At 54.8% G+C, this 21313-nt stretch overlaps 7 protein-coding genes and 1 non-coding gene across 8 annotated transcripts; 5 read left to right on the top strand and 3 right to left on the bottom strand.

The window, feature by feature from the left end:
* On the bottom strand, positions 1-2653 carry IWZ02DRAFT_143718 (ankyrin repeat-containing domain protein). The gene is made up of 2 exons (XM_066761803.1): positions 2064-2653; positions 1-2009 (listed from the first exon to the last, which is right to left on the bottom strand). The coding sequence occupies exons 1-2, from the start codon at positions 2483-2485 to the stop codon at positions 17-19; spliced, it is 2415 nt and encodes an 804-aa protein (XP_066626576.1). The 5' UTR covers positions 2486-2653; the 3' UTR covers positions 1-16.
* Positions 2654-2811: 158 nt separating this feature from the next.
* Positions 2812-7084, top strand: IWZ02DRAFT_443266 (Glycerophosphoryl diester phosphodiesterase family-domain-containing protein). The gene is given in 8 exon segments (XM_066767011.1): positions 2812-3022; positions 3070-5202; positions 5250-5308; positions 5361-5402; positions 5413-5415; positions 5511-5612; positions 5665-5956; positions 6051-7084. 8 exon segments carry the CDS (start codon positions 2899-2901, stop codon positions 6590-6592), a joined length of 3297 nt encoding a protein of 1098 aa, XP_066626575.1. The 5' UTR covers positions 2812-2898; the 3' UTR covers positions 6593-7084.
* Positions 7011-7094, top strand: IWZ02DRAFT_t18. The gene has a single exon. It is a non-coding gene; the product is annotated as a tRNA-Thr (tRNA).
* A 1001-nt stretch (positions 7095-8095) lies between these two features.
* On the bottom strand, positions 8096-12183 carry IWZ02DRAFT_143660 (uncharacterized protein). Its single transcript, XM_066761802.1, has 4 exons — positions 11875-12183; positions 10864-11817; positions 10771-10816; positions 8096-10715 (listed from the first exon to the last, which is right to left on the bottom strand). The coding sequence occupies exons 1-4, from the start codon at positions 11888-11890 to the stop codon at positions 8120-8122; spliced, it is 3612 nt and encodes a 1203-aa protein (XP_066626574.1). The 5' UTR covers positions 11891-12183; the 3' UTR covers positions 8096-8119.
* A 251-nt stretch (positions 12184-12434) lies between these two features.
* IWZ02DRAFT_430377 (uncharacterized protein) lies at positions 12435-13170 on the top strand (the record flags this gene model as incomplete). Its single annotated transcript, XM_066766060.1, has 4 exons — positions 12435-12609; positions 12660-12779; positions 12834-13028; positions 13079-13170. The coding sequence occupies 4 exons, from the start codon at positions 12435-12437 to the stop codon at positions 13168-13170; spliced, it is 582 nt and encodes a 193-aa protein (XP_066626573.1).
* A 1183-nt stretch (positions 13171-14353) lies between these two features.
* On the top strand, positions 14354-16312 carry IWZ02DRAFT_143612 (tubulin binding cofactor C-domain-containing protein). The gene is made up of 3 exons (XM_066761801.1): positions 14354-14662; positions 14743-14903; positions 14958-16312. Exons 1-3 carry the CDS (start codon positions 14581-14583, stop codon positions 16137-16139), a joined length of 1425 nt encoding a protein of 474 aa, XP_066626572.1. The 5' UTR covers positions 14354-14580; the 3' UTR covers positions 16140-16312.
* Positions 16313-16365: 53 nt separating this feature from the next.
* IWZ02DRAFT_443254 (RPAP1-like protein) lies at positions 16366-18188 on the bottom strand. Its single transcript, XM_066767010.1, has one exon. It carries the CDS (start codon positions 18156-18158, stop codon positions 16734-16736), a length of 1425 nt encoding a protein of 474 aa, XP_066626571.1. The 5' UTR covers positions 18159-18188; the 3' UTR covers positions 16366-16733.
* Positions 18189-19121: 933 nt separating this feature from the next.
* On the top strand, positions 19122-21046 carry IWZ02DRAFT_143566 (uncharacterized protein). Its single transcript, XM_066761798.1, has 2 exons — positions 19122-20675; positions 20725-21046. Exons 1-2 carry the CDS (start codon positions 19237-19239, stop codon positions 20975-20977), a joined length of 1692 nt encoding a protein of 563 aa, XP_066626570.1. The 5' UTR covers positions 19122-19236; the 3' UTR covers positions 20978-21046.
* Positions 21047-21313: the final 267 nt, after the last annotated feature.

Genomic DNA, 21313 nt, shown 5'->3' with positions numbered 1-21313 from the left:
GAGTGTTCCTCTCTACTCAAAACGAGTACTTTCCATCCCTCTTCTCACGCGCGTCTTCAAAACCGTCTTCGCTCCCAGAGTCAGAGGACCGTTCTGATGAAATGTCCGATCCGTCAATTACGGGCGAGGTATTGCAAGAGAAGAAGCGCAAACAGCTGGGACTATCGTCATCTTCGTCGGCTACCACCTGCATTCGCGCGGACGACAGCTGAGGCTTGAACAGACCCAACTCAAGCAGACTTTCGGGGCACCTTCTCTCGAATTTTGGCGGCGACCAGTTGATGACGTCTAGCAGCGCATCAAAAGCTCCTGCAAGCTTCTCCGAGTAATCAGGACGCTGACGCAGACGGGATGTAAAATCGCCAACAGCATAGTTTCTGTCATGCCGCAGCTTGAGATGATCCGTCTCTGCCAGAATGTGCAACGTCACATTGTCCGCATATGTGGCAGCGATGGGAAGCAGATGTGGACCCTTGAGCCGAGGACAATCCGAGTACTCGTGCCAGCGATCCAACACCAGACGCAGAACGTTGTGACTGTTGTGGGTAATGGCCGTGGTCAAAGGAGTGGCTCCCGTCGATGAGGCGGCATTAATGTCGGCACCATACTCGAGAAGCAGCGAAGCGAAACTTGCATTGTCGTTGCGAGCGGCATGGATCAGCGGTGTGAGATTGTCTGTACCTCTCGCATCGACCTCTGCACCAAAGTCGAGCAGTGACTTGAGAAGCAAGGTGTCAGTGCCATTCCGGGCCGCAACAAGGAGGGGACTTCCTTTCTGACCGCCAGACAAAGCTCGAGGATCCGGGCATGCTCCAGATTCAAGCAGCAATCGAACGACTGCTGTGTATCCCCGAGCCGCTGCATTCGAGACCGGCCCCGAAATTTGCGAGTCCAAAATGTTCGGATCCGCGCCGTGGGAGAGCAATGTCAGCACGCCACGAGCGTCTCCTCTGGCCGCAGCCCAAGCCAGCGGTGTTCGACCCATAGCATCTTGGTCATTGATTTTTTCCGGATGCAGCGCAAGCTCGTCCTCCAAGGCGTGGAGCGACAAGCCCAACACAATTCGATGGATCAGAGTGAAGCCTGACTCGTCGATGAAATCTTCATGATAGCCTCCCTTGGTGATCAATCGGAGTGCATCCACCCCATCCTCGGGAAGACCTTCCTCCAACAAAAAGTGGCTGGCCTTGATCCTTGGACTGTTGTCAGAGGCTGCGACTGGCCGGTAATCAGGGTCTGCCCCAGCGTTGACCAGGAATTCGCATGTCCGGCATTGTTTTGCGTAAAGGGCCCAGCGCAACAATGTGTAGCCCCTGGCGGGACTGACATCTCGGGGCGATGCTAAGCCCTTGGTAAAAAGATATTGCAGCCCCTCAATGTTTCCGTTGAGGGCAAATTTGATGCAAATCGCGTCGTCCGGGACCGCTCTCAAAGTCTGGAGCTGAAAAAGGGTGCCGGTGCTGGGCTGGTAGCCAATTTGCATCCGAACGATCGTTGAGGATATGTAGCCCATCGGAAACCAGTATTCGACACTGAGCTTACTACCACGATTTTTTCCACACGTCTCTTCGGAGTACTTTGCAGACAAGTACGGAAGGCCCGCGTACCCAAGGAAAAGCTGGCCGAATATTCGATTCAACATTCGAGGCGACGACGCTTTTTGTGCAGCATGACACGCGCACGGGCAGCCAGGACGACAAGCAACCGTGCAAGGCGTGACGCGAATTCCAACTCCTTCAGATTGCGTGAAATCATTCTGAACTCTTCCTCTCGCCGGTGAGGCGCGTCTCCTGACGGACATGTTGTACGAGCTTCCGAATTGTGTCCTTTGACTTTCTCGAACTTGGCCGGCTTGAGCGAGCAACATTTTTTCGACGCGAGATATGCGCTCGTCGACATTGCTTAGACTGCTCATTACCTGGCATTGCGAGGCGATATGCTCTTGTGTAGATCGGGTCGTCATGACTGACAGCGCTGCCAGATTCAATCGCATCTGCATAATGTCTTGCCTGCAGGCCATCTCGTCAAAGCGATTCACACAGGATCGATGGATAGAGACTCACGAGTTCGACGCACCAAGCACGATATTCAGGTTGCACTTGATTGACCGAATTTCCTCTTGCAAGCTCTGAAGCTTGCCCTTCTCTTTACGCCACACGTGAACCAGAAAATAGCATGTCTTGCTCTCTCGACTAGTCGCACTCAACTGAGCAACGATAGTTTGCAATTCCCCCAGCTTCGAATTCGCTTGGCTCACATGATGCGGAACAGTCGAATATTTACAGTCTGGCAGGACTGCTCGTCTCTGTGCCAACGATGCGAGCTCGATAAGGACGAGTTCGAGATCAGCTACTTCATTGTTCAAGGCGTGAAGTCGACCGGGAAGACTCCGCGACATTGATCGCATCTCAGAAAAGGCGCTACATATCTGCTTGGCAAGTGTTGCGACCGCAATCGCGCTCGCTGCGATAGATAGTGGATCCATGGCAGGCTAGGAATTCAAGGCTGAGCAACAAGAATTGATCAAAGTGGTCGCGAAAAGCTGGGCGGTCAAGTGGATGCTGATGTCTTGGACGCGTATGAGGTTGAGAACGACCTTGGCTTTGTGATAGCCTTGCGTTACCCCGACTTATCTATCCTGTACCGATCCCGCATAGTGCGTTGACAACATGATACCACTCACTTCTGCATTGGTTCATACCCCAGGCTTCAGGCGCGAAACGAATTGATGTGATTGGCGGGGGAGACGAAATCGCGAAAGAAAATTGGAGAAAGTCAGAGTGGCACAGCAAACGCAGCTCGTGTGGATCCAGAACACCTGATCACCCTGGCCACCGAAATTCGGGACGACGACGACCTTTTTTACACTTTGTCCTTTTCTCATTCAATCCCGAAAACATGAAATTCGCTGAAAAATTTAACTCGTACATACTTCCAAAATGGGATCGATTCTACCTCCCATACGACCGACTGATGGTGCTTCTCAAAAGAGCCACAAGATCATCACCGGGGGACTTCAAAGGCAGGTATGACGAATTGAAGGAAATCCAAAGTCTGACTTAATTTCAGAGTTCGATTCATGTCTTCAGACCAGCATTGGCGTTCTGGAAAATTTTTTTATTGAACACCACGTGTTTTTGCGCGAAAAAGAGTCGAGTATACGCGCCCAGTATGCTTCGGACAAGTCTGGATCGGAGAAGTTCCAAGCCAGGCATCCTCTTGCTTTTGACGATGCACAGCCATATTACGCGCGGCTACAGAACGACTATTTGGAGCTCCAGTCATTTGCTCGTTTCAATCAAGAGGCTGTTGGGAAACTCCTAATCAAACTCAAGAAAGTGGATCCAGAGAGAGCCGAGTTGTATCAGAAAAAGGGCCTCTTGAAGAATTGGGATTCCCTTCATCATGAAACAGAATGCGTCGATCGTATCAAAGAGCTGCCAGGTCTCATGGCCAGAATTGACTCGGGTCGCCAGAACTCTGCATTTGCTCAAAGGTTGAACGACAATGTCCCATCAGTGTTGTATGATTCGGAACAGTCCGCAACAATGACCCTACCTCGAATCTCCTCGGACCACTCAGACGCAAGTCTGCCACGCGTCTTGGAAATCACTTCTGATCTCCTCCAGCAGCTCGACATTCCTATATCACCGGGAAACTTTCGAGCAGCCCTCAAATCACGCTCCCATGGTCCCTTTCGCCAACCTTTAAAAGGTCTAATTTGCTGTGGGGCTTGGAAATGTGCCATCTTCTTGCTAGAGTCGGGGTTTGTCCCCGAAATATCTGAGGAGAAAGATTGCCTGGAAGATATGCTCAATCTAGAAGATTGCTTATACATCCTGACCGGAATTATTTGCTGGGGTCCGAAACCACTTGGCCACTCCAAACGGTCGCCTCAATCCGTTGTCCAAGTGACTGAAGAAGAGAAAAACTTATTCCAGCGGTTAATGCGTCACCTGGGGCCCAGGGGACAACACTTTCTCCAGACCCCGAGTGAGATCCCCGGAAGGTTACCGCTTCATGATTGTTCAGAAAGCGGCGCTTTCGCCATGTGCTGTTTGATGGCAGACTTTTCGAGACAGTACGAACGGGGCTCCTCAGCCGCCTTCGCCAAGCTCATCATGACTGAAAGTTTTGAGGGATTCACTCCGCTGCAACTAGCGGTCATCGCTGGACATATTGAGGTTGTACAGCTGTTTATTTCCATTCTCGAAGAACAAGCTTCCACGGACCGGTCGCCTTTCAAATCAGCCCTTTCCTACATTCTGTTGAAAGCAGTCCAGTTACAGAACGACGCCATGATCCAACTCGTCGCAGTGAAAGATGTCGACATTACCTATCAGTCCAGTCACAACGGAGAAACCGCTTTGCACGTGGCGGCCCGGCTCGGGCGCGAAGACTACGCTCGGGAACTGTTGAGAGTTGCGCGCCAACAGATTACCAGCGTGGACCGTCCGGATTCAGTGCAAGCGTGGACACCTCTCTTCGTGGCATCGGCCAGTGGAAATCTTCCAATCGTCGAGTTGTTCATACACGCTGGCGCAGACAAGACTTGGACAGACCACGCTGGTTGGACAGCACAAGAACACGCTGCATTCAGGGGGCACTTGGCTGTCGCAGAGAAGCTTCGTTCAAGTGAGGCTAAAAAGGCCCCCGAGCTTCTTCAACCAGTTTTTCCAAAAGCCCAGAAAGCGGATCTTTCATCCGACCTTTCTCACTTCGTGATTACTCTTGGGCCAATGCAGCAGAATAGAAGAGCCGTCGACCACGACTTTCAGATGCTTCAGCAAAAGTTTCCGGATGCCGCTCTTTCGATTGAGATTGCATCGTTGGGAAGACCCTCCAAAAGTGAAACTTTTCGGTATCCATTTTCGGACGACATAACGAGCCGCAAGCTATTGTTCTCTTTCTCTGATCCTGGCCAGGAGCATATTACGTTTATGCTGTGGCGTAACGATTCAACGTTCAGCGATCGCGAACTTCTTTGCAGCGGTATGGCTGCTCTTCGTGACAATCGATCTTGCTTTGGACCGCAACGAGAGAGCTTGATCAGGGAGCATTCAGTACACATGTTTTCTAGGACATGGTTTGGTCTTCTGGGGTCAATATCTTTTACCTCTGTGGAGATCGTTCCGTACCCGGGCTTGAACACGCCCCAGCCTTCAAATTCTTGGAATTCTGTTCAGATACATGGGCATAGGGGTGCGTGAGGTTCCGAAAAGGCAAACAACAAACTGACGCAATCACAGGCAATGGCCAGAATCTCGGGAATCAGAAGTATCTTCAGCTCGGAGAAAACACAATAGGAGTAACATGCCCCTGCGAGTCTTACGCCATCATAACTGACTCTATCTTGCTAGTCATTTCTTTCCGCTGCAAAGCACGGCGCAACCCATGTCGAGGTATGTTCCCTTTTTTGAAGAGACTACGGAGAGGTTACTGACCACCTACAGTTTGGTAATCATGCTCCGTTTCTGGCGTGACTTTCTGAAACTGACGAGAGGTGGGTAGATGTTCAGGTCACCAGAGACTTGGTGCCAGTCCTTTACCACGACTTCTCTCTGAGTGAATCTGGGACTGACATCCCAATCCATGACTTGACCTACCAGCAGGTAAGCGTGTTTGCTCAAAGAAATACCGGATTTTTCTCACTCTTCCACGTAGTTCATGTACGCCAGCAACGTGCAATCGCCTCGAGGCGATCCTCTCTCCATGCTTGGGAAAGTGCAACCTCCACAGCAGAAGCCAACACTTGCCCGCGCTCGCACCCGGTCCCTCACAAGAGATCAGGAAAAGGGAGCCAAGGAGGTGCAGGACAGGATGCAATTCACCGTGGATTACCAGGCGAAAAGATTCAAGCCAAACACGCGTGGACAATTCATCCAAGACACGTTTGCCACGCTCGAAGAAGCGCTGGTCGAAGTTCCCGAGCACGTTGGCTTCAACATCGAAATCAGTGAGTGCAACAACAGTCTTGAACCCTCCCGTCCCTGATCCATCTCGGAGCCAGAGAGAGTACCAAGAACTGACTGACTGACGCGCACTCAAAGAGTACCCACGCATCCACGAAGCCCTCAACGCCGGCGTCAGTCCCATCGCCCTCGACATCAACATCTTCATCGACACGATCCTCGCCACCATCGAGCGCTGCACCACACATTCCGGCGCCACACCCTCAACCCGCCCCATCGTCCTCACCTCGTTCACGCCCGAAGTCTGCATCCTGCTGGCCCACAAGCAAAAAGCGTTTCCGATCCTTTTCATCACAAATGGCGGCAAGCAGCCCGTCGAAGACCACGACGTGCGCGCGCAGAGCGTGCAGTCGGCGACGCGATTCGCGCGGCAGTGGGGGCTCGACGGGGTCGTCTTCGCTGCTGACGTGTTTGACATTTGCCCGGGCCTTATTCGCTGGGTCAGGAGTAAGGGCCTGCGCTGTGGGAGCTACGGCGGGTTGAATGCTGAGGTGGATGTCGTTGAGAAGCAGGTAAGGGCCGGCATTGATGTGCTGATTGCTGATCGCGTGGGTTTGGTGAGGGATGTGGTGGAGCGGGTGAGAGCGGAGAGGGGTGAAAGCGGTGGGACGCACGAGTAGGAGTAAAATCGGAATCCTCGTGGCCTTTAGATATGCGCTGGCTTGGCGAGGGCTTGGAGACGGAGACGGATAGACGGGGGAAATCCATCTCGGATCAAAAGGAGAAAGGAGAACTGCATCTGTGTAGGCAAAGCCGCAAAATCTGCCCTTCTTCATCACACACACAGGCATCAAACCTTCTCGCAGCAAGTCACCCAAGACACGGCACCCCCGCGCCATCATCTCCATTCCCCATTGTCCATGCCATCAGGGGACAAAAAGTCCCGCTGAACCTCGCCTCCATTTCATCGAGAGAAAACGGGACATAGATAATAGCGAGTCGCCGAGTGCCGCAGCAGCCACGACATGGCATCGATATTAGTATATAAACTTTCGAACTCCCTACTCTACCAACCAGCAGCGAACCCAAAACGTTTACGGATTGGTGGCGTAGTGGGCAACGCATGTCGTGGGTAATCATCGCTTCCACGGCAAGTCCCAGGTTCAAGTCCTGGCCAATCTAATTACTGTTCTTTTTTGCCAGTCTGCCTGCCGTTCATCCGATGTCGAGTGGTAGCGGGCGGCCCGTGCTAGGATCTGTTTTATGGTCGCTGAAGCTGTTACAGTTACGGCAAAGAAGGGGGAGGGAGGGTTGGATCAGGGACGGACGAGGCACCGAACCGAGGGAACGACAAACAGACTTCCTTCAGGGAAGGAGACGTCACTCAAATCACGCGACACAACACAGCATTTGTAACAGTGCGCTCCAAATCCCATTGCTTCATTCAGCTACGATAGAACGCCGCTGCCGCTGCGGCAACTAGGGAGGAGCGGCCGACGCGGCGCCGTCTCTATGCACAGACGCACTTCAGATTCTAACACAACGCGGGGAATCCAAGTCCAACCTGTTGCGCCCAGGGCACCCAAAAGCCCGACATAAAAATAGGAAAAAGCAGCGGGTGGGAGAATAGGGGTGGTGATTTGGGTGGAACATGGGGAGTACGACTAAACACCAGGGAAAAGAAAAATGCATCGATGCATCGCCGCCCAGCCTATCCTAGCGCCCCAAGGCCTTTTGCGCCTGCTCTGATGATGCTCTACAACCATGTGTGTGTGTGTGTGTGGGGGTGTTAGTAGTAAGAGACGAGAAAGTTGAGAATCTTTCTTGTACGAACAAAGACGGCGCGACAAGGGAGAGATGTGACAAGAAATGAAAAAGTTGTGGTATCGAGCACGCCTCAAAAGGCAATCAATCAATGCGAGTTGTCGAGCTGCTGCTGCAATCCCAAAGAAATGGAAGCTGTTCTACTGATAGGAAACAAACGTTGGAGGAGCAAAAGGGACCGACTTGCTCAACCCAGCCTGCGCTTCTTTCTTGGTGAGCCGCCGTCTTCGCGAGGGTCCCTGATTCTGCTCCGTCCGCACGACTCTTTGTGGTACATTTTCAGATCACTACTCCAAGTTAGCAAAGGAAAAGCAAGCCCAGCATGTAAAAATTGAAAGAGATACTTCATCAACAGAGGGAGAAGTGCGCACACTGGAACCTATTTACCATGCACCAACTTTCTGACCCGCTTCCACTGCATCGTTGTCGAACCCAACACTACTCATCTGGCCTTGGTCGTTGACCTCAACACCCTCACTAACGGGCAGATCCGTCCAGTCATCCTTGAAGCTCGTCATCTCGACGTCTGTCGAAGCTTGTTCGGGCTCAGGCTCGGGACGAGGGTCTCGACATATTGCCTCGACGAGGTCATGCTCTCCGAATTTGAGGTCGGCGCGTACGTAGACGACGCACGTTGTGATGATTTTGGAGTATGGTTCGCCTTCACCAAAGATGTTCTTTTCGACGTCTGTGACTTCGGTGATTGTCTCGTCGTTGTAGTTGCGCCAGATGTCGTTCTTGAAATCGCGAATCGACACGAGGTAGTGCCCTCCACCGGTACTACCGCGATGGATGAACAACGAGTGGAGCCTATAAGGATGTTCTTTCAAGCCGGCGAATAGCAAGGAATTTTCCGACTCGAGCTCAGCAATCCTTTCGTCAAGCCTTCCGATTTCACTGTCTAGCCTCTTTGCCTTTGTAGTGAGCTTCTCTTTCATCGCAGCCACAGAGCAATCAGAGGAAGCACTATCATCAATGTCAGACAAGTATTCAGAGGTGGCAAGGAGCGCGTCTGGCAGACGAAGATCCACTTGCGTTGAGACAAGCTTTTCTCTTCTCTCCCTGAGGTCCCTGACGCGCGCCTTCTTCTCCCAAGAGATTTGCCTCGTTTCCGCGACTTTTACATTGTCCAGATAGCGTTCCATGTATATTGTATCGTCGAGGCCCAGATGGTGTTCAGACCGGGTGGTTTGTGCCTTTTCTCGGTCGAATCCCAATCTCTTCACATCAAGCTTAAGGATGGGGGGCAATTCTGTGATTGCGGACCACTCCTCGGTCTTTTCAGACCCTTCGACAATGTTCTGGTCCATCAAGTCATCCAAAGCTTCGTACACGTGCTTTGGTCTATCCACGACGGTGATGTTTTGAGCATTGAATAACAGTACATTGCTGGTCGTCTGTCCTTTTATGCGTTTGAAGGCGCGCTCTTTTCCAAAGAAGAGCTTCTTGACAAGGTCAATCTGTTCACCATCTTCGTCGACTCTCTCAGGCCGCATAGCATTGCTCAGGTGGGTCAGAATGTTATTGAGAATCTCCGATGCATCTTGTTGCAGGGTGTACGGAATCCTGGATGTCGTGCTAGGCTGGTTCCTTGGGGGAACTGGTGGAGGGTGATTAGGAGGCGGTATTTCATCGTTTTCAGCGGCTTCGTTGTCTTTGTTGACATTGGTGTCATTGTCGGCGTCTGGCAGTTTCTCCGGGTCCTTGTCGCCCTCACCGACAAGCGTCGCTTCGCTGCTATCGGAGCCGACCTTGCGGTTTTCTTGGGGCTTTTCGTTGCTGGACTCGGTAGATGGCTTTTCTGTTTCGGGCTGCGTCTTATCCGCGTCTGGATCCGAAGTCGCCTCGTCCGCATTTGCTGTCTGCAGGGCATGTTGAACCAGCTCAAGTCGTGGACGAAAGGTCGCGTTTGGAGTGATGATCAACGCAAGGAAAAGCTCCTTCAGTTCTCTCACAAAGGTTTGAGATCGATGCACTTCCTCGGCCGTAACCTTTCGACCACCAATCTTTTTCTTGTCGACATTTTCCGGTGTGACGTCCATCAAGTGCTCTTCGATATTCAGCACGAGTTCGCGGAGTGGCTTCACAGTAAAGAGATATTGTAGAATAGCGTTGAGATAGCAGGTATTGCCCAGATTCTCGATGCCAACGGGCCATGTTTCGGGTGGATGTCTCGAAGGTGGTGGAGGCGCTGATGTTAAGCCTTGAATGTCGTTTCTGATGATGGAAGCATAACGATCAAGCTCTGCACTTCTTGACGGCTCGGCATCCTTGCTGCTAGATAGTTGAATTTCTAGCGTTTCCAGGTCAATACCGCCCTTGTGGTTCTCGAGACCGAACGCGCTGTACGCCTTGGCCTTTTCTGTCTCGGCATCATCGGCGGTGCTCATTTCGCCGGTGGAGATGAAACTAATGAGGGAGGCGCTTTGCCGATATTCCGCAATGAGCTTCACAGCTTGGGCCACTCTTGCACTGTCAGACGGGTCTTCAGCCTGCTTGACGGTGGCAGTGGAGGCAACAAAGTCGTCGCTGGTGTCTGATGAAATTCCCAAGTATGATATTGCCTGCTCATAAGACTCGATAGAATCGCTTGCGGCGTCCATGATGGTTTTGCTCTGCTTGTAGGCACCAATTTTGGCGAGCATTTGGCGTGCTTCTGGTACCTGGCGGGCAGGAATATCAGATAATCGTGCGCGGAAAGAGCCGATGATGTGGTCGTCTCCGAGTTGGTCAATATTTGCAATGTCAAAGTCAAAGTACTTTAAAGCGTCCGCCGCATCCTTGCGGCTTACAGTGCCAGTCGATTCCTCAACGGCACATTGCGTCATGAGCTCTTCGCTCTCTCGAGTTTTTGCAATCTCTTGGAGGCACTCCAAATAGTAAGACTTGTTTGCGGGGTCGATGTCGACTTGGCGCGAGTGGGCAAATGTTACCAGATTATCGGCAAAGGTGTCAATAGCACCAAGGCCGCTGTAATACCTGTGTTTGTTCAGATCAGCCCTCAAACGAAAATTCATAGTTACATTGAGCTTACGGGTGGATTGCAACGGCTCTTCTGGCCGCAATGTTGTACTTGGGGACTGCTTGCCGTCAGTGGAATTCTGGAAAGAGGGAATTGTATACCAACTGTTGAAGCAGCCCAGCGCCCTCTCGATAGACTCGCGGGATGGCGTCGAGGAAGGAGAATATCTCTTGCACTCGTCCCTTAACCACTTTGGGTACAGATCCATAAAGGACCCAAGCTCGTACATTGTGTCGTCCAAGCTATCCCTCAAATTGTCACCCTTTAACCGGTCCCAATTTGCCGTGGGCGTGGGTAGGCGCCAGAAGCCGCCATCTGCCTCCACCGAGTCCTTGGAGAATCCCAACCGGCTCAGAATGTGATCGCAATCTTCACCGTAAGTGACCAGGAATTTTCGGTTCCGCACAGGTATGGAGCGAGGAGTGTCGCTTGTCAGGGCGTCCTTGATATATGCGTAGAGAATGTAGAATCCGTCGATACTACGCGCAACCTGCAGCTCATCCCTGCCTGGGTCCAACCTCTTTGCTTTCTGTAGCCTCTGCTCCAAGACTTCTTGATTGGACAGGAGATTGATCTCCGCTGCGTTCAGGCGAGGACGCAATACTTCAATCTTCACCGAGGCGCCGCAACTTTGAGACGAGCATCGGAAAAGGTACCTTTCCTGTGGGGAATCTTGTGGAGCACCATCGCCCTGAGTGCTATCTCTCGTGCACTGAAAGTGGTGCAGCTTGAATTGCTCATTAGGGCAAGGATTCGTGCGATGTGCCCCGCGAGAATCCAGAATCACCGCGAAGTGGTGACGGCAAAGCCTGCACATGGAGGCAATCTTGTAGACGGTCGACTGGCTTGTTTGCGCATCCCAAGTCTCCGGAAAGACGCACTGATCCGGCTTCAGCACCAAGTGGTGACGGCAGTTGGGCGGGGTAGGAGGATATTCGGCAAAGGGCTTGTCTGCGTCATAGTGTGGCGGCGGGTCGGCGAGGACATTGCGGCCAAAGTGGGCTCGTTGGCGCGGATCATAGTTGTAGAGGTCTTCTATCAAGCGCGGCGCAGTCTTCCCTGTACAAATGGTCAACATCAAGGGCTGTTTGCAGTAGTTGCCAGTTGGGCACCGACCTGGGCCGCGATACATTTGGTCAAAAGGCGCGGAGCCGGAGAGATGTTGTAAAAATGACCACCAGTATTGGCAGTTGGTGGAGGGTTGGATGGAGTGGATCTAAAGGGCGCGAGAGGTGCCAGAGGCCGCAGGTAGAGTCAACAGCGGCGGACAATTGACTTCACGGGTATGCGGCAAACGGCCAGGCAAACCGCGCGTCGACAAAGCGGAGCTGGGGGCAGAAGAAGGATGGCCGGTGGAGAGAGTTGGAGAGTAGTGCAAGAGGGAGAGGAGAAGGGAAATGGGCGCAAAGCGGACGAGGAGGGGAGGGTTTGGAGCAGCAGCAGTTGCCGCATTGGCATGGCATCAGCACTGCTAGAGCTATGTGATTCTGCCGGTCTTGACCGCCCCAGAGCTGCCAACCTATCGCGCCCCAGCTCCTCTTGATTACTACATACTGTCCGCGCTCCCGCCGACATCACCCCCGGTCGTGCGTTCAACACCAAGCACCATTGTATCTCGCGACGCCCTGCGTTCTTTCTCACCATTGACACCTGCCTGCCTCTGATCACGTTCCATCATGGCTGACGACGGCCCCTACCACCCCAAGGACACTATTGGTCGGTCCATGAAGTCTGCCGCCATCCTGGGCTCGGCCGGAGTCTTCGTGGCTGCCACCCAAAACACTCTGGCGAGGCAAAACTATGGCGCGATGGGCGTCTTTACAAAATTCGGCGCGACCGCGGGCTACTTCAGTTAGATAGCTCCGCCCAAATCTTGTGAATGCCGTGGCTGATTGATGCAGCTGCCCTTGGCACTATTTACGAGTTTACCAGATGCTCCTCTGCCAACTTGCGTCGAAAAGATGACACCTGGAACGAGGCCATTGGAGGTTTCTTTGGTGGCGCCGTGATTGGATTGAAATGTACACTCTCTAGATGTCCGAGCTGCATCGCTCCCCGCTGATTCCACTCAACAGACCGGAGTATCCCCGCGATGGTGGGCTTCGGAGTCGGCCTCTCGACCATTCTTGCGACCTTTCACTACACCGGCCATACATGGGGTGGAGTTCGCAAGGACCCCGATGTGGATCATGTCGAAAGAGTCGAGCAGTACAGAAGGAACTGGAGACACCCGTCGGAGGAGACTGTCGCACACCTTGGTGAAGGCCGCGGTACGTTCATATGCGAAATGGGACCTCGGGTGTACGCTGATCGGATACAGGAATCTACTTGCCTGGCTACGAAGACAGGAGACGCGAATTGCTCAAGGAGAAGTACGGTTACGAGATTAAGGCGCCCCCGGCTCCCCGTTGAAAGCGGGAAACCACACGAGATGCAAAGCAGACTGGAGTGCGGAGTACGGCCAGTAGAGCTACACATGGGTCCATCCAAGAAGATATCATCAACGAGCGAGATGAACCATTTACCTGTACAAAGCGTTGTTTTAGAAATGGCCGAACCACAATTTCCAACGATCAGGTTGAAGAATCTGCAGCTGTTTGCGAAGGACGCTCGAATTGGAAATGACCTGACGGCCCTGAGATGACTGATTTCTTGGTTTTAGAATCCAGCCGGACTCGCATACCATCACGATCGAATTGCTCCAGCACGCTACGTGATGAACGCAGGTCAATGTCGATAGCCAACAGTTGGTTCAGCCTCACATCTTTACCCATTGAAGAGGTACTAGCAGAGTCTCGAGTCGTAGTGGACCTTTACTACCAGTCAACATTTCGCCATTCAACAAAGGCAGCCCCCATCATCATCTCCAAGTGGATTTCAACGACTCTGACGATAAAACAAGCATAGCTGCCCATAGGTACACATCAATGTCGCCCACATTCCCTCTCGAGAATGGTAGGCAATGAATTGCGCATCAGTCGGTTCAAAGCTCTTGCCGTTGTTTAATAGCAAACCAGCTGTCTGGAAAAGGGGACGTGTCATGCTCTTGATTCATGCTATCTAGGCAAGGGGCAAGGAAAGTGCTTCTTTGAATTTGCTGCGTAGTACTACCCCGGTCTCAAACTGTTCAGAGGTAATGGTCCGTGTCTAAAGTCTGGCCGTGCCCAAAAACTTACCAAGGCGCTTGAATAGGAGTGGAACGTCTGATATGCTAAAGTCGAAAGGGATGAAGATGGTCAGATTGGTTTGCTGCGCTCAGTGCATGATTGAAATCTCCTCCTGTGCCTGTGCATCTCCGCAGCCGTGATAGGGGCAGACCAATTGTTGCCATGCGGTCGAGCTCCAGGAGCATTTCTAAGCGCCTCATAGCCCCGCACCAATGCTGCCACAGTCTTGACAACCACGTCCAAGAATGTTGAACAACTCGCAATGGAGCAAACAGACAGTGAATGGCACGACCTACGAGGTCAACCTGCGTGAGACACCTGGCTGGCTGAACAGTAGCACTATACTGAACGCAGGCTTGGGGCGGACTTGGTCTCCGCTCGACGCCAGTACCCGGCAGCCATCCCTGATGCTGCCCCGCCTTGCCGCCGCGCTTTGGACGAACCGAGCAAGACCAAGACCTGGAGGGATCGACGGACTTGCTGTGAAGGGCAGATTATTTGATCAAGACTTTTGCAGCTCTGCGCGGGGTTTTGGCTCCAGAGTTGCCATAAATACCGCGTCCCCAGCAGGACCTCAGTGCGACGAAGTCAAACCTCAATAACCTCGAACCGCCCCCTCTCGTTGAATTCATCCAAACCCCTCTTCCTCGCCACCATGACGACCATTCAGACGCAACCGCCTTCGCAAGGAGACCTCAAAGAGCGCTTCTTCAGGTACTTCACGCATGAAGTGACGGGTGAGCACGCGACCACCTCTTCTCCACGCGGCAGTCCTAGCGCGCCAGACCTGGACTGACTTGATGGGCGATCGGCACAGCGCTGCAGACGCAAATCGAGCAGCTGGCAGACAAGTCGGTGACGGGCGGCGAGCGCAACGATGGAGTCGACCACTGCCTCGCCGGCATTGCGCGTCTGTCGCGAGAAGTCAAAGACGCGGCGGCTTACATTCCGGCCTACGACCAGCGTACCTACGCCGAGGTAAGTTTACCGCCCAGAGACGACTCTCGAAGCGTGATATTGACTTGGTGGCAGGCCATAAAGGCGCTCAATGAGAAGCTCGCCCAAGCACGCGCCTCGTTTGCGCCACGTCCAAAATTCAGCTTCAAGTCGACGCGCAAGGTGGCATCCGCCGTCTCGCACCACAAGAATCCCTCCGCCATCTCGCTCGAAGACGCCGCCGAATTGGCCTCGCAAGCACGCCTCAAGCTCCTGGGCGCCTCGTCCAATACCTCTACCAGTTCCAAGACTGCCCGCGGCCTGCTCGACACAACCGGCAGCTCCGGCACGACAACGACAGACTCGAGCGCCTACGGCTCGCCCGCAGTCCACACCCCAGCCGAGACGGACGCCGGAGACGACGATGACAGAAACAATGGCGGCGCAGAGGGCAGGACCGAAGAGGAGGACGCCTACGTCAACCGCAACCTGACGAGCCACGAGCGGTCACGCACGCCGGTGCGCAAGCCCTCGTTCTCAGGCGCCAACAGCGTGACCATTTCTGGGCACACGGGGCTGCACATTATCCTGCCTGAGAGCGCGTCGCACGCGACGTCGTCGGGCACGATCGCCAACCTGCGGCACTGCATTGTCGACATGTCGATGCCGACATCAACAACTCGAGCGCAGCAACAGCAGCAGCAAGAACAAAAGCAGAGCAGCGGCCCCTTCTCCTCCTCCTCAACAGCAACAGCATCAACATCGATACCAGCAACATCAACATCAACAGCCCCCTCCCTCCCAGCCCCAACACCCGCCCCCTTCGCCGCGCTGACGCTCAAAAACATCAAATCGTCGCTCATCGTCTGCGGCCGCGTCTCGGGCGCCATCCACCTGACCAACCTCGCCCACAGCGTCGTCGTCGTCAGCAGCACGCGCCAGTTCCGCATGCACGACTGCCGCGACGTGTCCGTCTACCTCGCCTGCTCCTCGCGCCCCATCATCGAGGACTGCCACGACGTGCGCTTTGCCCCTTGTCCGTCCATGTACGCCGACGACGGCCCGGAGGATGAACGTCCCCAGAACCTCTGGGACCAAGTCGACGACTTCAAGTGGCTCAAGGCGGGGGTGGCGTCGCCGCACTGGCGCGCGCTGCGCGCGGCCGACGAGCGCGTCCCCGACGCCGTCTGGCGCGACTTGGTGCCCGGCGGGCCGGAGCTCGGGGTCGATGATATTTTGAGAGCGGTTGGGATAGGGGGTGGGAGTGGGAAGGCGTAGGCTGTTGGCAGAGAGAAAGAGAGAGAGGGAAAGGAGAGGTGGATGGGGATGGGGATGTGGAGACGGAAATATTGAAAAAGATTGTGGTATTGTGGGAAAAGGGAAAAGGGCGAAAAAAAGTGACGCATACACATCTCATCACATTGGCTGGGTCAGTTGGCTTACGGGCGAGAATAACTCCATTCTCGCATTCACTCACTCACCTACTATCTTGAGGTATCCACGGCTTGCTTGCTTGCTTGCTTGTGCGTGTGTGTCGTGTCGGAGAACAGCAGGAGCAGTTGCGCACCTAGTCTACCTTTACGTCACCTGGGGGGTTACTCGTACAACGAACATCCACCCAGCATGTTCAAGTGTCGAAGACTCTTTCAGAAAAGCTGCTCTCTCTGCCCGCGAATAAATGTTGTGTGTGCTTTGGCAAAACGTCAGACCCGAAGTCTTGGACACATTTTCATTGCTTGGGAGGTTGCGCAGCAAGACGTGCACCCCACGCGTATTTCCCTGTCAAGCGTCCAGAAATTTCCTCTTCTTCTCCCGAAACCATGAAAACCGTGCAAGACCTCAATCAACGCCACACCCCCAGCCCCACTAAGCCTAGACCGCTCTCTTCTTCCTCCCGCCGCCCTTCCGCCACAACCACAGCGCCTCCTCAGCACAAGCCTTTGCCGTCAAGTGACCACCTCTCCGATTGACCTCCTCACTCAACGTCTCGACAACGCGCTGTTCCTCGACCGCATCCCACAAGCCGGCGGCCAAATCAGCAAGATCGCGGCCCTTTTGCGCGTCGAGTTGGGCCTCGTAGCCCTCGTTGAGGACCTCGGGACCGTCGACCTCGATAGTGCCTTCGACGCCAAACTCGCCGCGGCCGAGCCGGTACAGCAGCCGGCCGAGCGTTTGGATCGCCATGCAGCGCTGCGCCGGCACCGCGCTGCGCGCGAGCAGCGCCAATTCGGGGATCGTGTAGCCTGCTGCTTCAGGCGCGGCGCCGTGGTGGTGTAGGCCGAGGGTGACGGGGAGAGCCCGCGCTGCCCGCGGCGGCACCATGGCGCCGTTGAAGTCGAAGCGGATGTCGGCCGCGTCGAGCGTGTTGAGGGAGGGGTGGTATGGCGATTGACGGTCGGCGGTCGAGTCGGGTGTCGGGAGCGGCGCGGCCCATGAGAGGGAAGATGGGTCGGCCGGCAGGTTGGGGAAGTATTTGGCGTGCAGGTCTTCGAGAAAGTTGGGCGAGTTGGGGTCGAGGGTCGGTGGCTGTGGAGGTTGTGGAAAGTGTATTGCAGGAGCGGGAGGCATGGCATTTTCTTGTATGGCGGTGATAGATGGCGTGGTTTGGTCTTCTTCGTCTGCTTCGTTGACTACTGTTGCGTGCTGGGGAGTGACCGCGGGCTCCGAACGGTTCTCTTCCGCAAAGGCGACCCTTTTCTTTGGGGCATCGGGGTCGCGTTTAAGGGTTGGCTCCTGTTGCTGTGTGGGAGCGTCAGTAGATGGAGTGAAATTTGTTTCGTTGCTGCCCTGGTCGAGGTTTGCGCGCTGCAGCATCCGTTCGAGAAATTTGGGGTTGAGATTTGCAAACAACTCTTGTCGCTCTGCTTCAATCTCTTCGGGGGTCATTTCAGCCAGTCGCTGCCGATTCTCCTCATCTATGCGCCGTCGCTCCGTCTCCTCAAATGTGTCTTCGCGTTGTGGTTCGGGTGGCGATGACGATTTTTGCACCGGCGCAGGCGCATGCGGAGTTGAGCCATTGCTAGGTTGCTGATTCCGTTTCTGCTTAAACGCTGACACGCGTGTGCGCTTCTTGTGGGCGGGAAAGCCAGTCGGAGTGGGCTTTAGCGACGGGGCGGATGGAGCTTTTGCGGCTCGTTCCTGGACATCGCCGACGAAACTGAAGGCGGGCAGGGCAGCGGCGACGGGAATGTCGTCTACCGGGGGGTCATTGTCAGGATCGACTCTGTCACCGAGGATGCCGCGCTCTGGATCGTCGAAGTTGATGTGGAAGCGATCGCCCTTGGAGATGGTGGACATGGCCGGGTTTGTGGTGTTGTGGGTGTGGCAGATGATGTGCAGAGAAGCAGTTGGCGACCAGGGTCAGACTACATGCAAGTTGGCGCAGGGGCCACCGGATGGCGCGGGCCGTGGCTCGGGCAAGGAGGGAGCACAACAGCCAATTTCCTATTCGGGTTACTCACACATCATTTTGCAGCACCTACTTTTGAGTTTTATCCAGCCCGAATGGCAGTCATTGTCGGATTGCTTTTTGTTATTGCGGATGTTTTCGTGCGCTAGTCTCGCGAGCCTGCATGCCTCGCAAAAGAACCTTCGCCGCGGTGCCTGGTTACTGTAGTCCCGCCAGCCGCGGGCGGTGAGCCACTTGCGCTAGCGCCCTGTGGGTGTGTGGCTGCCGTGCTGTGCTGTGGCTGGTGTCGACCATGGATGTCCAGTTTCCGTCATCAAGTGAGATGGTCCGCGACGAGAAGAGCAGAGAAGCAGCCCAACAAACCCCATGTCTCACGCTGCTTGCCATGGTCCTTTGTTGCTCCAGACGAACAGCTAGCACCCCGTCTTCTCTCCAACCGCGGCCGGGCGGTGCCGACGCAGGGTAGGCCAAAGCCGCGCAGGGCAGGGCAGGGCAGGGCAGGGCAGGGCGTGCCTGAGACTGCCGTGCAGTGCAGTGCAGCAGTGTGGCAGGGCTGATATTCAGTAAATACCTACTGTCGGTGTCAGTCCCTCCCCGCGGCAGCTTGGTTAGGGTCGCCGAAACGTATGCCTGCCTAGCAAGCTATTTTCCACGTCTACGGCACGCCCTCCTGTCCTGCGCCTTCGCCTACTCTCTCTTCTCCTCTCCTCTCCCTCTTCTCTCTCTCTGCCTCTGAATACCTCTTTTGCTGTTCGTCCCCATCAGCTCCATCGCCAGCTCGCCGCCAGCGCATCCTGTCCATCACGCTCCACCGCTCCCCTTGCTCCTTGAACGCCTGCGACCGCCTGATCCCGTCGCCCGCCAACTCGCAGCGTCGTCGCAGGCCATTCTCCATCTCGGTGGCCGAGTTGTCTCTGGCTGGTGTAGGCTGTCGTCTCGGCTCAGGGCCGTCTGGACTTTTGCGTAATGGAGTCTAGTTCAAACGAACTGAGTTCCCCGCCAGGCAGCCCGGAAATGGCCGCACCCTCGTCTTCCACTCTAACCCACAGCAACAACGGCCACTTGCCGCTGCCGCTTGGTGTTGCATCCTCTGAAGCCCCCACCACCGCATCCGCCAACACCACCACCTCCCAAGCCAACCAACCGCCCAACGCAACCACCACCACCACCAAACGCACCCGCAAAAAACAGCAAAACGGCGAGGAGAAACCCAAGACCACCCGCAAGCCTCGCGCGCCCAAGGATCCAAATGCACCCCCGACCCAGCGCAAAAAGAGAAAGACGGCCGATGACGACAAATCGGCCCAGCCACAGCAGTCGTCGGCCGCTGCACACAAACAGTCCAAGATTACCGATTTGGTCGCCCCAACCCCGGACCCCATCCCCAACCCTGCTCTCACCCACCTCGCTGCCCACTCGTCGGTCCCGCGCCCTGCATCCAGCGGCCAGCTTTACGACCCCATCCGCTCCTCCACCGTCCCCGCCTCGCAAAACTCGCACGCGAGCAGTATGCCGCCCGTCTCGCCCCCGGCCCGTGTCGTCAATCGCGCAAGCGCATCGCCCTCGATCAACTCGTTGATTGACCCTCCGTCTGTACCTTCGCAATCCCACCTGTCGCAGCAGTCACGATTCCAGCCGCCAATGTCAGTTACGTCTGCGCCTGCATCACCTGCTCCTCCTCCGGCAAAGCAGAATCCTTTTGGTCCACCAAGTGAGACGGCGCAAAGCTCCAAACCACCGCCCATGACTGCCTCGCCTATGGAAGGCATCGAACAGACCGAGTCATCGACCAAATCAGCACCCACGGTCAAAAAAGAGTCTACGGCATCCACACCGGCCTCATCCGCTCCTGCGCCAACAGCTCCACCCAAAGCATCCAAGCAAAAAGAAGCTCCTCCCCTGCCCAGCGGCAGTGGTCTGCTTGCCGGCATGCCGCTTGGAGGTGCACCCTCTAGCAAGCCCAACGAAGAGGGCACCAACATCTGGCTGACCTTCCCCCTCAAGGGTCAGAACAACGTGACCATCAACTTTGCCAGAGAGGTGGAGAAAAAGTATGGCTTTGCTGCCCTTCACCCTCGCGTCGCCGCCGCCAAGGAGCGCCGACGTCAGATGGCCGCCGCGACCGCTGCGCTAGAAAAGGGTTCTGCTGGCGGCTCTGCTGACGACATGTCTGTCGACCTCTCTGAAAATGAGAGCAATGTCGAAATGGGTGGAGCCGAGGAAGACCTCACGCTCGACGGCAAGAAGCGGCAAAGAAAGAAGAAGGTAGAGGACTATGACAAGGATGACGACTTCATCGACGACACAGAGCTCGCGTGGGAGCAGTCTGCCCTCATGGCCAAGGATGGCTTCTTCGTCTACAGCGGTCCGCTCCTCAACGAAGGCGAGAAGCCAACCATTGAAAGGTACGTCTTTTGCCCAGCCATCCATTGATTTCCACTAACGCGCGTACAGGGCCGATGGAACCGTGGCTCGCGGTCGCGGCAGAGGTAGAGGCAGAGGCGGCACAACACGTGGTGACGCAGCATCTGGCCGCGGTTCTCGTGGAGGTGGTCGCGGCTCTCGCGGGGGCATGACGACCCGCAAACCTCGCGTTACCAAGGCTGACCGTGCCATGATGGAGCAGGAAAAGCTAGAGCGTGAAAAGATTGCGGCTGGCCTTGCCAACGCAAAGCCTGCCATTCAGCGCGCCCCGTACATGACATGAGACGGTCCAAAGCGACCGTCATCTTGTCCTAACCTCAGCCTGGCTTTTCTTTGATTCTCACTCCTGTTCAATCTCGGTCAGTTCTCTTTGCACAAGCAGGCAAGCAGGCATCCAGTGTGGGTCTTTCAATTACGCGGTCAGAGACCTTTTTGCAAGTCCTTTTTCTTTTTGACTTGCAAATTAATCTCCTTTTTTGGGTCGACTTCTTTACCCCTTTTCTTCACTCCTTTTTTTTTGTGGAGCATTCGATCACTTGCACAGATTCTGGCGTCAGTTTTCTTTCCTGGAAACGGCTGTCTGTACATGCTCGTCCGACTGACGAGATGGATGCTTGAT

Source organism: Phyllosticta citriasiana, assembly GCF_038021145.1.
Source record: "Phyllosticta citriasiana strain CBS 120426 chromosome Unknown IWZ02scaffold_2, whole genome shotgun sequence".
In the NCBI taxonomy this organism is placed as follows: Eukaryota; Fungi; Ascomycota; class Dothideomycetes; order Botryosphaeriales; family Phyllostictaceae; genus Phyllosticta; species Phyllosticta citriasiana.
The sequence above is the reverse complement of the archived record's forward strand: the minus strand, read 5'-3'. Positions and strand labels throughout refer to the sequence as shown.

What these genes read in the sequence shown, in the direction of transcription:
- IWZ02DRAFT_143718 (XM_066761803.1), bottom strand. Translation starts at nt 2,485, where the DNA reads ATGGATCCACTATCTATCGCAGCGAGCGCGATTGCGGTCGCAACACTT. An exon ending in GTGCTTGGTGCGTCGAACTC is followed by an intron (nt 2,010 to 2,063) that starts GTGAGTCTCTAT and finishes GATGGCCTGCAG; the next exon opens with GCAAGACATTATGCAGATGC.
- IWZ02DRAFT_443266 (XM_066767011.1), top strand. Translation starts at nt 2,899, where the DNA reads ATGAAATTCGCTGAAAAATTTAACTCGTACATACTTCCAAAATGGGAT. An exon ending in TCGGAGAAAACACAATAGGA is followed by an intron (nt 5,309 to 5,360) that starts GTAACATGCCCC and finishes CTATCTTGCTAG; the next exon opens with TCATTTCTTTCCGCTGCAAA. An exon ending in TGGCTTCAACATCGAAATCA is followed by an intron (nt 5,957 to 6,050) that starts GTGAGTGCAACA and finishes GCGCACTCAAAG; the next exon opens with AGTACCCACGCATCCACGAA.
- IWZ02DRAFT_143660 (XM_066761802.1), bottom strand. An exon ending in GGCGCTGGGCTGCTTCAACA is followed by an intron (nt 10,817 to 10,863) that starts GTTGGTATACAA and finishes GACGGCAAGCAG; the next exon opens with TCCCCAAGTACAACATTGCG. An exon ending in AGAGCCGTTGCAATCCACCC is followed by an intron (nt 10,716 to 10,770) that starts GTAAGCTCAATG and finishes GAACAAACACAG; the next exon opens with GTATTACAGCGGCCTTGGTG.
- IWZ02DRAFT_143612 (XM_066761801.1), top strand. Translation starts at nt 14,581, where the DNA reads ATGACGACCATTCAGACGCAACCGCCTTCGCAAGGAGACCTCAAAGAG. An exon ending in CTTCACGCATGAAGTGACGG is followed by an intron (nt 14,663 to 14,742) that starts GTGAGCACGCGA and finishes CGATCGGCACAG; the next exon opens with CGCTGCAGACGCAAATCGAG. An exon ending in ACCAGCGTACCTACGCCGAG is followed by an intron (nt 14,904 to 14,957) that starts GTAAGTTTACCG and finishes ACTTGGTGGCAG; the next exon opens with GCCATAAAGGCGCTCAATGA.
- IWZ02DRAFT_443254 (XM_066767010.1), bottom strand. Translation starts at nt 18,158, where the DNA reads ATGTCCACCATCTCCAAGGGCGATCGCTTCCACATCAACTTCGACGAT.
- IWZ02DRAFT_143566 (XM_066761798.1), top strand. Translation starts at nt 19,237, where the DNA reads ATGGAGTCTAGTTCAAACGAACTGAGTTCCCCGCCAGGCAGCCCGGAA. An exon ending in GAGAAGCCAACCATTGAAAG is followed by an intron (nt 20,676 to 20,724) that starts GTACGTCTTTTG and finishes ACGCGCGTACAG; the next exon opens with GGCCGATGGAACCGTGGCTC.